This window comes from Mobula hypostoma, chromosome 1, assembly GCF_963921235.1.
Source record: "Mobula hypostoma chromosome 1, sMobHyp1.1, whole genome shotgun sequence".
Lineage (NCBI taxonomy): Eukaryota > Metazoa > Chordata > Chondrichthyes > Myliobatiformes > Myliobatidae > Mobula > Mobula hypostoma.
In genome coordinates this window covers 36,308,340-36,322,671 of record NC_086097.1, presented here as the reverse complement: position 1 = coordinate 36,322,671, position 14,332 = coordinate 36,308,340, and the positions used below count along the sequence as shown (strand labels likewise).

The window sequence follows — 14,332 nt, the reverse complement described above, 5'->3', positions numbered from 1 at the left end:
TAAGTGGTCGTTCCATAGATTGAAAAATTAACAAATACAATTTAGTCCAAAAAGGTGACAGAAAGTAAGAAACTACAGGCCAGTGGTTTGTAGTGGGAGTGTTGTTTAAATAGGTTATAAGGGGACATTTTTATTTAAATAATAGTAATTAGGTAGATTTCCAGAAGCCACTTTCAGGTACTGCATCAAAGGTTATGGTGGAAATTAGAAGTAGTTGGTATTTAAGATAACGTTTTGATGGGTGTACAAACTCCTTACAGACAGTGGTGGGAATCGAAGTATGATCAGTGAATGAGGTTTGATTCTTGCCACTGTCTGTAAGAAGTTTCCAAGTTCTCCCCATGACTGCATGGGTTTCCTCCAGTTTCTCTGGTTTCCTCCCACATTCCAAAACTCTGTAGTTAGAGTTAGTGCATTGTGGGCACACTGTTTTGGCACTGGAAGCATATGTGGGGGTAGATAGAAGGGTGGGTTGACAAGTTTGCAGACGACACAAAGGTTGGTGCTGGTGTGGATGGTGTAGAGAATTGTCGAAGGTTGCAGAGAGACATTGATAGGATGCAGAAGTGGGCTGAGAAGTGGCAGATGGAGTTCAACCCGGAGAAGTGGGAGGTGGTACACTTTGGAAGGACAAACTCCAAGGCATAATACAAAGTAAATGGAGGATACTTGGAAGTATGGAGGAGCAGAGGGATCTGGGGGTACATGTCCACACATCCCTGAAAGCTTATGGAGTGTTAGCTTTCATAAGTTGAGGGATGGTTAGGCCACACTTGGAGTACTGTGTCCAGTTCTAGTTGCCTCACTATAGGGAGGATGTGGAAGCTTTGGAAAGGATACAGAGGAGATTTACCAGGATGCTGCCTGGTTTAGAGAGTGTGCATTATGATCAGAGATTAAGGGAGCTAGGGCTTTACTCTTTGGAGAGGAGAAGGATAAGAGGAGACATGATAGAGGTATACAAGATATTGAGTGGACAGCCAGCGCCTCTTCCCCAGGGCACCACTGCTCAATACGGAGGACATGGCTTTAAGGTAAGGGGTGGGAAGTTCAAGGGGGATATTAGAGGAAGGTTTTTTACTCAGAGAGTGGTTGGTTCGTGGAATGCACTGCCTGAGTCGGTGGAGGCAGATACACTGGTGAAGTTTAAGAGACTACTAGACAGGTACATGGAGGAAGTTAAGGTGGGGGGGTTATAAGGGAGGCAGAGTTTAAGGGTTGGCACAACATTGTGGGCCAAAGGGCCTGTACTGTGCTATACTGTTCTATGTTCTATGACACCTGCCAGCTGCCCCCAGCACAATCCTTGCACAGTGTTGGTTATTGACACAATACAATGCATTTCACTGCATCTACATGTGACACATAAGCTAATCTTATTTTATGGCTAACAGTAGGCAGGTATGTTTCTGGTTGCCCACAGAAGTAGTGGTGGGTTTCCACTTGCTCCAGTTTATATAAATGACCTGGATCAAGGCACTGAATAGTCACAGTTAGGTAGAAAAGTATGAAGAGTACACAAGAGGCTAGTGAAGTATATGGATATTTATTTAGATGATCAATTATATATAATTGACCATTTTGGCAGGGAACAAAAAGCAGGTGTGTTATCCAAATTGTTACAGTATCTGAATATTTAAGACAGACACAGATAGATTCTTGATAAGCAAAAGATGAACACTTACTGAAAGTCAGCACTTATGCAATTGAGAACAATTGATCTTGGAGCAGATTCAGAATTCTAAGTGGTATTTTCCTGAATATGATATCTTTGTAAAATAAAGATAAAATTTTGCATGGAATTACAGTAGCTAAACCAACTTTGTCTCATCTCTTGCTACTGAATGGGGTCTGAAGCTTAATTTAGGGGAAATAAATTGATTAATATTTGAAATATTAATTGAAGTTAATATTATAACCATATAACTATATAACAATTACGGCACGGAAACAGGCCATCTTGGCCCTTCTAGTCCGTGCCGAACTTTTACTCTCACAAATCATAAATCAAAAACTAACAATAATCTGTGCTAGGATGAATTTGTAGTATGTGGCAATTTTAAACATTTATACATCTAAAAGGAACTGGATTAATAAAACTCATAGGTGCAGACCCTCTCAGAATATTGCAACTACAGTGCAACTAAAAGAATAAATTATGGGTTACTGCACTAACCAATTTAAAGCAAAAATGTAGATTTATAGCTATTAATCATGATTTGTAATGGAACCATCAGAGTATTCCATTTATTGCATGTAGTCCTGGACTTTGACCTGTGGTTATAGGGTGATTAGCATCCATTTCTATAAATATAGTCATGGATATTGATCAGAAGTAAAACAAATTGCAGATGATAGAGATATTTAGTAATAGTTGTATATAGATAAACAGTTAAAGTTTCAGACTAAACTTAAAGGTTTTTAAAAATTGGGTTTTAAATTGGTAGGTTGTAGTGGAATGAAATATCTGATAGGAGACAGGTGCCAAATAATTTGGGCAGGGGGTGTGGTACAGAAAATAGCTGGTATTAGCTGAGAGAGTGAAGAGGTCTTGCTTCACTCAGCTGATCTACCTCAAGTAAAAGTAAACTGGGAGATGAATGAGCATAGAGAAAAACAAAATTGCACTTGCAATCTTAATAATACTAGAACCAAACAGTAATTCAGAAAGCATTTATGGAGAGAAGCCTTGCATCAGCATTGATGCATATTGGAAAGGCTTGATATCTGAATTCAATAATAATCAATGCTGAGGACTGTAACATGGCGACAGTGCCTATTAAAAGTATTCACCCCCTCCCCTCAGTTGCTTTACAACATTGAATCAGAGTGGATTTAATTTGGGTCTTTTGACACCGATCGACAGAAAAAGACACTTTCTTGACAAAATTAATTACAAATATAAATCACAAAATAATTTATTGCATAAGTATTCACCCCCTTCAAGTCAGTACTTAGTAGATGCACTTTTGGCAGCAATTGCAGCGTCGAGTCTGTGAGAATAGGTCTCTTATCAGCTTTGCACATCTGGTCACTGCAATTTCCCCCCCATTCTTCCTTACAAGACTGCTCAAACTCTGTCAGATTGCATGGGGAGCGTGAGTGAACAGCCCTTTTTAAGTCCCTCCACAAATTCTCGATTGGATTGAGGTCTGGACTCTTGACTTGGCCATTCCAGGTCATTAACTTTGTTGTTTTCAAGACATTCCTGTGCAGCTTTGGCTTTATGCTTGGGGTTATTGTCTTGCTGGAAGACAAATCTTCTCTCAAGTCGCAGTTCTCTTGCGGTCTGCATCAGGTTTTCCTCCAGGATTTCCCTGTATTTTGCTGCATTCATTTTACCTTCTACCTTCACAAGCCATGAAGCATCCCCACAGCATGATGCAGCAACCTCCATGCTTCATGGTAGAGATGGTGTGTTTATGATGATGTGCGGTGACTGGGTTATGCCAAACATAGCATTTAATCTGATGGCCAAGAAACTTAATTTTGGTTTCATCAGACCATAGAACCTTCAGAGTCTTCCATGTGCCTTCTGGCAAACTCTAGCTGAGATTTCATGAGTGTATTTCTTCAACAGTGGCTTTCTCTGGGCCACTCTCCCATAAATCTGCGACTGGTGAAGCACCTGGGCAACAGTTGTTGTGTGCACAGTCTCTCCCATCTCAGCCACTGAAGCTTGTAACTCCTCCAGAGTTGTCATAGGTCTCCTGATGGCCTCCCTCACTAGTCCCCTTCTCGCACGGTCACTCAGTTTTTGAGGATGGCATGCTCTATGCAAATTTACAGCTGTGCCATATTCTTTCCATTTCTTGATGACTGACTTAACTGTACTCCAAGGGATATCCAGAGACTTGGAAATTTTCTTGTATCCATGTGCTGACTTGTGCTTTTCAATAACTTCGTGGAGTTGCTTGGAGTGTTCTTTTGTCTTCATGGTGTAGATTTTTGCCGGGATACTGACTCACCAGCAGTTGGACCTTCCATATACAGGTGTATTTTTACAACAATTGATTGAACCTCCTTGAACGCACACAGGTCTCCAAAAACGGATCTCCATTTAATTAATGATGTGACTTCTAAAACCAGTTGGCTGCACCAGTGATGATCTAGTGTGTTATTATTAAGGGGGGAGGAGGTGAATACTTATGCAATCAATCATTTTGTGTTTTATATTTGTAATTAATTTAGATCACTTTGTAGAGATCTGTTAACGCTTTGACACAAAAGTGTCTTTTTTTGTTGATCAGTATCAAAAAAGCCAAAACATGACAATAGAAAATAAAACATGAAAATTTCCAAATGGGGTTGGGGCACTTTTGATAGGCACTGTAGTTGAAAGACACTGTTCCAAGCATGTTATAGTGGACAGAGAATTAGAGTGACAGGCAACTGGAAGCTCTGTGTTGCCCTGACAGCTCATAATATGTAGTCTCTTTTACTTTGAAGAAACCCATGTCAGCACTGAATGTAAAATATTTAAGTTGGAAGTCAAAGCATGTTGAAGGAGTATATAGGGCAAGTATTGTTAGGATGGGAATTGTCCTTTGGGAATGACATCACATCAACAATGATCACAGAGAATGATCTACTGTGTGCAGAATCTGTCAAATTGAATAGTAAAGAGAAAAGGAATGTTATTCATGCTGTTGATGGCTAGCAAGGAAGTGACCCATGTAGTATTGTAACGATGATGAAGAGGAAATAGCCAAGGGGGGAAAAGAAACATTGGAAAAACTAGTATGGAAATTTTCATATTTAGAACAGATGGATTGAAATTCTTGTGAGATGAAGAGCAAGAGATGGAACTGTTGTCAGAGACATTTTGAGTCTGAGCTTGTATGTTGATTATTAACTTCTGAAGTAGAAATGCCATAAAAGGGAAGAGTTGGATCAGGTGAAGGCAAGAGCATAGTAGAAGTTGGTAATAAGTATGAAGAAACGTGAGTTTCTGTGTGCAAAACAATCATTGATGTATTGGAAAGGGGCGAGGGAGAGAGGTCCTGGGTAGAACTGAAAAATAACAATAACATTACATAAAAGGGGCAGATGGTGCCGTGACCCATGTGGATTCTTGTAGCTAAAACGTGGATATGGAGCTGATGGCGAATTATCAAAACAAGAAAGTGTTCTGTTGGAGAGCTGGTTGGGCTTTTTTTCATAGGAGAAGCAGAGGTGTAGAAAGATTGGATGTCCATGGTGAAAATTGATGTATGTAAGACTAAGAAACTCAAAATGACTAAGGCAGCATATGTGCTATTATGGAAGTAGATAGGAAAAATGGAGTCAAGAAATATGAATCCTGTACAGAGGTAGAAGTGGGTTCCTGTATGAATTCTGTGCAACAGAGGGCATTTGAAGAATAGCATCTCGCTCTCCCAATTCCTATGTTGCTGTCTATAACTTCCATAACATATTTACATTCTGTAAATGTCTTGGATTTCATGATTGTTGAACTTAAATGGTTTCTTCTACATAGAGAAAATGACCACTTTGCAGAACATTTCTTTTCAGTCTGCAAGATTTGCTTCTCACTTTAATTCTTCATTCCATTTTGACCTGCATTGTTGGTCTGTAACACTCTTACAGTTGCAGAAGGGTCGTCTTGATAGGTTAAGTTTTTCAACATTCATAATCTACAACTGTTAAATTCAGTCATTCACCTACAGTTTCAACTTTTGTTTTTCTCCCTCTACACATGTATCCTGTATAACCTGCTATCTTTCTGAACAATTTGTGTATTCTTTGAAATCATTGTGCCTCATAAAAATTTGTATTTGGGTTGTATATTCCCTAATTGGGAATATTTTGACTGCTGTAAATAATACTGCATTGCTTAAAGTAGTGAAGTACAATTGAGTGTTTAAAATTTTAAATGTTTTAAACAAATTTAAGAATGACGAGCAAAAGTGTTAATTTTGTTTAATGTTGAGTTACTAGTGAATGATGTATCAATGTGAAATTGTTTGTTTTGAACAGGAATTATTATTCCCAAGTGACACTAACCTTCAAGTGACTACACCGCAAACGTCGAAGCGTGCAAAAGGATTTGATGCTAACAACAGTGAACAGAAGACACTTGTCTTGTTACCCACTGGTGAGTATTTTTTATTTTGAGATGCAAGAACAAAATAATTTCCTTGTCCTATTATCTGTTTCTCATTCCTAATTGCTTCTGACATACATTTCTGTATATAACAATCAAAAAAAAAAGGAACAAACCTATACTTTGTCTTGTTGATTTTTTTCTGGCAAATTTAGATCTGTAGGGAAAGGCAAACTCAGACATTGGGAGCACTTCATAGTTCAAAGGATGATCACAAAATTGATAGGGGAACCTTTAACACCATCTCTCAGCTGATAACGCCATTCATAATAAATTAATTACCTTAAGAGTAGGTAATGGAGGCAGCAGTTAGGGCAGTTGAGTGCTCCATTTGCAGGATGTGGGAAGTCAGGGCGAGCACAATCGTCCCTGACAACTACACCTGCGAAAGGTGCTTCCAGCTGCAGCTCCTGACAAACCGAGTTAGAGAACTGGAGCTGGAGCTGGATGAACTTCGGATCATTCAGGAGGCAGAGGCAGAAGTTGAGAGGAGTTACAGGGAGATAGTCACCCCTAAGAGTGAGGTAGCTGGGTGACTGTCAGGAGAGGGAAGGGGAATAGACAGAATGAGCAGAGCACCCCTATGGCTGTTCCCACCAATACTAAGTACATCGTTTTGGATACTGTTGATGGGGACAACCTACCAGGGACAAGTTGCAGTGGTTGCGTCTCTGGCACTGAGATGGGACCCTCAACTCAGAAGGGAAGGAGGGAAAAGAGGAGAGCAGTAGTGATAGGGGATTCAATAGGGGGACAGATAAGAGTTTCTGTGGAAGAGATCGAGAATCCTGGATGGTCTGTTGCCTCCCTGGTGCCAAGGTCCGTGATATCTCAGATCCAGTTCTCGGTATTTTCAAGAGGGAGGGTGAGCAGCCGGATGTCATGGTTCATGTAGGGACCAATGATGTGGGTAGGGAGAGTGAGGAGGTCCTGAAAGGTGAGTTTAGGGAGTTAGGCGCCAAGTTAAAGGACAGGACTCCAGGATAGCAATCTCAGGATTGCTACCAGTGCCATGTGCAGGCGAGTTTAGAAATAGTAAGATAGTGCAGATCAACACGTGGTTGAAGACGTGGTGCAGGAGGGAGGGCTTCAAATTTATAGATAATTGGGTAGTTTTCCTCAGAAGGTGGGACCTGTTCTGGAGGGACGGTCTACATCTGAACTGGAAGGGGACAAATATCCTTGCAGGTAGGTTTGTAGAGAGGCTCCGGTGGATTTAAACTAGATACGAGGGGGGAGGGGAACCAGAGTGTATGAACAGATGTAGGGAAGAAGGAAGAAAAAGAAAATAGTAAAGTTGTTTGCACCGTTAGTGATAAACAGAGAGTAAGAGGTGGAAAATTTCTTAAATGCATTTATTTTAATGCTAGGAACATTATCAGAAAGATGGATGAGCTTAAAACATGAATTGATACCTAGAAGTATGATGTGGTAGCTATTAGTGAAACATGGTTACAGGAGGGGTGTGATTGGCAACTAAATATTCCTGGAGTTAATTGCTTCAGGTGTGATAGAATCGGAGGGACAAGAGGGGGAGGTGTTGCATTGCTTGTCAGAGAAAATATTACAGCAGTGCTCTGGCAGGATAGATTAGAGGGCTCGTCTAGGGAGGCTATTTGGGTGGAATTGAGGAATGGGAAAGGTATAGTAACTCTTATGGGGGTGTATTATAGACCATCAAATGGGGAGCGAGAATTGGAGGAGCAAATTTGTAAGGAGATAGCAGATATTTGTAGTAAGCACAAGGTTGTGATTGTGGGAGATTTTACTTTTCCACACATAGACTGGAAAGCCCATACTGTAGAAGGGCTGGATGGTTTGGAGTTTGTAAAATGTGTGCAGGATAGCTTTTTGCAGCAATACATAGAGGTACTAACTAGAGAAGGGGCAGTGTTGGATCTCCTGTTAGGGAATGAGATATGTCGGGTGACGGAGGTTTGTATTGGGGAGCACTTTGGGTCCAGTGATCACAATGTTATTAGTTTCAATATAAATATGGAGAAGGATAGGTCTGGACCCAGGGTTGAGATTTTTGATTAGAGAAAGGCTAACTTTGAGGAGATGTGAAAGAATTTAGAAGGAGTGGATTGGGACAATTAGTTTTATGGGAAGAATGTAATAGAGAAATGGAGGTCATTTAAAAGTGAAATTTTGAGAGTACAGAATCTTTATGTTTCTGTTAGGTTGAAAGGAAAGGTTAAAAGTTTGAGAAAGCCATGGTTTTCAAGGGATATTGGAAACTTGGTTCGGAAAAAGAGATATCTACAATAAATATAGGCAGCATGGAGTAAGTGAGGTGCTCGAGGAATATAAAGAATGTAAAAAGAATCTTAAGAAAGAAATTAGAAAAGCTAAAAGAAGATATGAGTAAGGTGAAAATAAATCCCAAGGGTTTCTACCGTTATATTAATAGCAAAAGGATAGTGAGGGATAAAATTGGTCCCTTAGAGAATCAGAGTGGACAGCTATGTGTGGAGTCAAAAGAGATGGGGGAGATTCTGAACAATTTCTTTTCTTCGGAATTCACTAAGGAGAAGAATATTGAATTGTGTAAGATAAGGGAAACAGGTAGGGAAGTTATTGGAAACTATGATGATTAAAGAAGAGGAAGTACTGGAGCTTTTAAGGAATATAAATGTGGATAAGTCTCGAGGTCCTGACAGGATATCCCCTAGAACCTTGAGGGAAGTTAGTGTGGAAATAGCAGGGGCTCTGACAGAAATATTTCAAATGTCATTAGAAACGGGGATGGTGCCGGAGGATTGGCATATTGCTCATGTTGTTCCATTGTTTAAAAAGGGTTCTAAGAGTAAACCTAGCAATTATCGGCCTGTGAGTTTGACGTCAGTGGTGGGTAAATTGATGGAAAGTATTCTTAGAGATGGTATATACAATTATCTGGATAGACAGGGTCTGATTGGGAACAATCAACGGATTTGTGCCTGGAAGGTCATGTTTGACAAATCTTATTGAATTTTTTGAAGAGGTTACTAGGAAAGTTGACGAGGGTAAAGCGATGGATGTTGTCTATATGGACTTCAGTAAGGCCTTTAACAAGGTCCCACACTGAAGGTTGGTTAGGAAGGTTCAATCGTTAGGTATTAATTAATTAGTAAAATGATTCAGCAGTGGCTAGATGGGAGACGCCAGAGAGTAGTGGTGGATAACTGTCAGATTGGAGGCCGGTGACTAGTGGTGTGCCTCAGGGATCTGTACTGGGTCCAATGTTATTTGTCATATACATTAATGATCTGGATGATGGGGTGGTAAATTGGATGAGTAAGTATGCAGATGATACTAAGATAGATGGAGTTGTGGATAATGAAGTAGGTTTTCAAAGCTTGCAGAGAGATTTAGGCCAGTTAGAAGCGTGGACTGAAAGGTGGCAGATAGAGTTTAATGCTGATAAATCTGAGGTGCTACATTTTGGTAGGACTATTCAAAATAGGACATACATGGTAAATGTTAGGGCACTGAAGAATGCAGTAGAACAGAGGGATCTAGGAATAATGGTGCATAGTTCTCTGAAGGTGGAATCTCATGTGGATAGGGTGGTGAAGGAAGCTTTGGTATGCTGGCCTTTGTAAATCAGAGCATTGAGTATAGGAGTTGGGATATAATGTTGAAATTGTACAACAGACAATAGGTGCAGGAGTAGGCCATTTGGCCCTTCGAGCCAGCACCGCTATTCACTGTGATCATGAAACTCTATCTATCCCCCTCATAATTCTAAATACCTCTATCAAGTCCCCCCTCAACCTTCTACATTCTAAAGAATAAAGACCCAACTTGTTCAACCTTTCTTTGTAACTTAGGTGATGAAACCCAGGTAACAAGGCATTGGTGGGGCCAAATTTGGAGTATTGTGTACAGTTTTGGTCACCAAATTATAGCAAACATGTCAACAAAATAGAGAGATTACAGAGAAGATTTACTAGACTGTTACCTGGGTTTCATCACCTAAGTTACAGAGAAAGGTTGAACAAGTTGGGTCTTTATTCTTTAGAAGGTTGGGGGGGGACTTGATAGAGGTAGTTAAAATTATGAGGGGATAGATAGAGTTGACGTGGATAGGCTTTTTCCATTGAGAGTGGGGGAGATTCAAACAAGAGGACATGAGTTGAGAGTTAAAGGGCAAAAGTTTAGGGGTAACATGAGGGAGAACTTCTTTACTTAGAGAGTGGTAGCTGTGTGGAACGAGCTTCCAGCAGAAGTGGTTGAGGCAGGTTCGATGTTGTCGTTTAAAGTTACATTGGACAAATATATGGGCAGGTAAGGAATGGAGGGTTATGGGCTGAGTGCAGGTTGGTGGGTCTAGGTGAGAGTAAGAGTTCGGAATGGACTAGAAGGGCCGAGATGGCCTGTTCCCGTGCTGTAATTGTTATATGGTTATGTATTCAGTCTCCAGTTCCCCACTCCTCCAACTCCATCATCCCCAGATTTTCTGCAAATTGAAACATAGCAATTGTGACCACACTATTTAAGAGAGAAGGAATACTGGAAATAAGGAAATATTGGAACCTGTAATAAAAATAAAGAATCTGTAATAAGAAGTATTACAAGACGTTTGAGAAGTATCAGCAGAGATTTAAAAGATTGACTATTTTGAGAATATGTCTAGTCAAGTGGATGAGAAGGAACATTAGCTATGGATTTTCAAGCAACACAAGATTCTACATTGGATGTTGGTGAACAAAGTTATTACATATGTAATTAGGGCTGTGTACTGGTCTAGATTGTTTAATTTTTAAAAAAACAGTAAAAATAAAAACCTTGTTCCATTGTTGGGAGCTTTGATAGTAGATTAGTGCTTGAGCCTCAAATGTTATACTCAATTTCCTTGATGTGAAACTAAGTTGGAGTATCATTATTGATGAGGATGCAAGAGAAGGGAGACAACGTAAAGTGAGTGGGCAGTAGTGGGGTAGGTGGATGAGAGATTATTTCTGAAGAAAGGAACGATATTCCATGGTGTCCTTACACTTAAGTCACTGGAAGTTAATATATAGGTGTTAATGGCAGGCAAGTTGTATTTATTGCAAGGGAATTTCAAGTACAAGAGTAAAGGATGTCACAGTTCAATATAGCTCGGTGTAACCATATCTGCGTATTGTGTACCATTTTGGTCACCTACTTAAAAAGGTACAGGGCAAAGATTTATCACATTGAGATAGTAGATCGGTTTAGAAGGAGGGTTCTAGCAGTTAAAGCCTGTATTCTCTGGAATATAGAAAAATGAAGGGCAAGCTCTGGCTAGCCAAGAGTGCAGAACTAAAGGTCAGTTTCGAGATAGGGTTAAGTCATTTAAGACTAAGCTATTTCATTGATTCCAGAAAATTGATCTGCTTTGAATGTATTTAAGTGCTAAGGAGATTGTGTTTCTTTTGAAGTTTCTTCAACCTGTTGTTACAGTAGGGCAAGTTAGGCTAAATTGTTAGATATGACTGAATTTCATTGCAGACAATTTAACCTCAATTCAATGTTAATATACAAAATGATTAATTTTTGAAAATTTTAGAACTGTTAAGATTAATATTTTGTCTTATTTTTAATCTGCTTTTACTTTCAGATATAGTGGCCAGACTTCTGGCTCATTCAGCAGAGGACAGTAGCTTGCCAACACTCACCAACTATGACTGTGAAGTGAATGCACCTATCCAAGGCAACAGAACCCTGCTTCAGGGTGAAGAAGTGCTTAGAGCATTGGATCAGGTCAATTAAGGTCTCAGACCTGAACAAAATAATGGACAATGGCAAAGCCCCAGCACCCAAAGCAGTCTATTTATATTTTCTAAATCTGATTATTATAAAAGCCTGGCTACAACTGCAGTTTTTCAGTTAGCGGTGCTCCTCCACTGACCCCATCCATGCCTGCTCTTCAGTTGCAGTTTTGGTCCAGTTGGTTTGAAGTATCTTTCTGATATGTGATGTTTTTAGGTAGATGGACATCCCTGGGATCCATCGGGAAAGTGGAATGACAGTGACACATGCTATAAGTAAATACATTTTGGTGGTCTGTTTTAATGAGCACTGAAATCTGTGTCTCCAATTCTTGAATTTATAATAGCTGTTACTCTTAAGACTGAGTAAATACTAAAAGGGATATAGCACCTTTTAGTAACCATTCTTTAACCTGGATGGGAAAGATTATGTTAATATGATTCACTGCAGAATTTCTGCCTGTTGCTTTGCCAGCTGTTAATTGTAGCCACAATTGCACAAAATATATTTTCTTATTAAGTACCAGCAGTACTTTATGCAATATGTTTTGCAGTTATATATGTAGTTTTTAAGAAAGAGGAGCTCCAACTTGATTTTTTTAGTTACTTAGTTTAAGATGAAGGTTAGGAATGGAATGCATACATAAATAATCACTTTGTACTTGTCATTTTTAATCTAGAAAGGCTTATATTGAACAGTTAAAAGAACCAACTTCCTTTTAATGAGCTGTTTGTTGGAAACAGAATATTGGCAACTTAAATATGGGCAATGTCTCTTTTGATGTGAAGTCTAATATTATTAGTCATTTGTTCTCCAGCGCATGTAATTCCTACGGTAGTAGTGGAGGTTCATGCTATATCATAGCAACACTTAAGTCTAAATGCTGCTGCTTTTTCTGCATTGTTTAGGTAGTACAGAGTGTAAATGTAACAATTCCATTGTATTAGAAGACCTAGTTTGGTTATTTAGTCTGTCTTGGTTCTAAAGCACTTTGTCACTTAATTCCCAATTAAAGTATCATGTAGGTTGTAAGTTCCTTTTTGTTTCTCTATCCCTTTGACACCATGTTCCTATCCTTACCATTTCCTGGCCTTACACCAGTTCTTGAAGTTATCCCAAAATCCTTCGCGCGTGAGATTGTATCGTACAACTTGGATTGTTTTTGCTCAGTCATCCTTTGCTATTTGTGGTTGGATCTAACACTAACTGTATTGTTTCATTACATCAATAAACATTATATGTGGACCAGGCTCACTCAGTGTGTCCGTGCTATTTTTAAAAGATTTTACAGCCTATTAAATTTACTGTTCTGCAACCAGTTATTAACTGAAAATAAACCCTATAGAACCTGTATGCTGCTTATTAAACTCATGATATAAATGTTTTAAGATGCAATTAAGCTATTGTTTACCATTATATTTATTTAGTGCAGAGTAGGCTCTTCAAGCCACATTGCTCCTGCAATCCGCAACAACCCTGATCAACCTAACCTAAACATGAGGTAGTTTACAGTGACCTATCAACTGACCTGGTACATCTTTGGACTTTGGGAGGAAACCAGAGCACCCAGGGAAAAACCCACACATTCCACGGGGTGGGGGGGGGGTACATACATAGACTCCTTACAGGAACTCTTGACTCTGCCCCAGCTGTAATAGTGTGCTAACTGCTATGCTACTGTAGCTCCCACAGTGTATGTATGTGTATACACACACATACACACTATTCAAAATAGCAGTTTTTGGTATTATAATTTCATAGGAGAATTTTTAAGTACCAAGAAAACAGTTGACAATCTGTAACTTGTTACTCTCAGATACCACCACTTGAAAAATTACCCCCATTCATCCTCCCAGTTTAAAAAAATTACTGTCTTGTATATTTTTTTTTAAATTTTCCTACGCTCTTCACAATTCCAATTTTCCCTGAATTCTTGTTCCGAATAAAAACATTTCCAGCTATGGCAACTGCCATAGCTGTAAATACAGCACTGTAAACATCCATTGATTTCTTATATACAATAGGTACTATTCCAACATATAGTTCAGTGGCTTCACAGGAGTATTTCTTCTCATTAATTCAACAGCTCAACCAAGACAAGTGTGCACCTTAAATCGCATAGAGTCCTCGTTATTTATCTCATTTAACTAGATCAATTCTTGTTTGCCATATTGTCTCTACTTAACCCAGTCTCATCCAGAACTTTTCCCTCATCATCAACTGCCTATTCTGGTATCATCAGCAAGCTTAAATAATTTAAATTCCAATCCCATCGTGCTCTACATTCTAAACAGCACAGAAGTAGACGTGTGTATCACACTATGTAATTCAATTAACTCTTTACATCACATTTCCAGTGCTCCACCACTGAAAGCATTGCCAAACTTCATTCAACCTCCATACAAGCATAACTTTGCTTTCCCTGCATGGAGCCAGTTTTCCAAATCGCATGGACTTTTATGCCAATAAATCTGCCCTGTGAAAAGTTGCTAAAATTTACTAAAT

General features: G+C 39.3%; 1 protein-coding gene and 1 long non-coding RNA gene across 8 annotated transcripts in view; one reads left to right on the top strand and one right to left on the bottom strand.

The window, feature by feature from the left end:
• hif1aa (hypoxia inducible factor 1 subunit alpha a) overlaps nt 1-13,072 on the top strand; it is a 51,795-nt gene extending 38,723 nt beyond the window's left edge. For all 5 annotated transcript variants that reach the window (XM_063046382.1, XM_063046372.1, XM_063046408.1 and 2 more), the window contains 2 exons: nt 5,980-6,097; nt 11,676-13,072. In XM_063046382.1, coding sequence (XP_062902452.1) covers nt 5,980-6,097; nt 11,676-11,827 — 270 coding nt within the window. In that variant the 3' untranslated portion in view covers nt 11,828-13,072. The remainder of the gene's footprint in view (nt 1-5,979; nt 6,098-11,675) is intronic.
• LOC134345578 (uncharacterized) overlaps nt 1-14,332 on the bottom strand; it is a 70,173-nt gene that overhangs the window by 23,906 nt on the left and 31,935 nt on the right. The gene's annotated exons all lie outside the window — the stretch shown is intronic.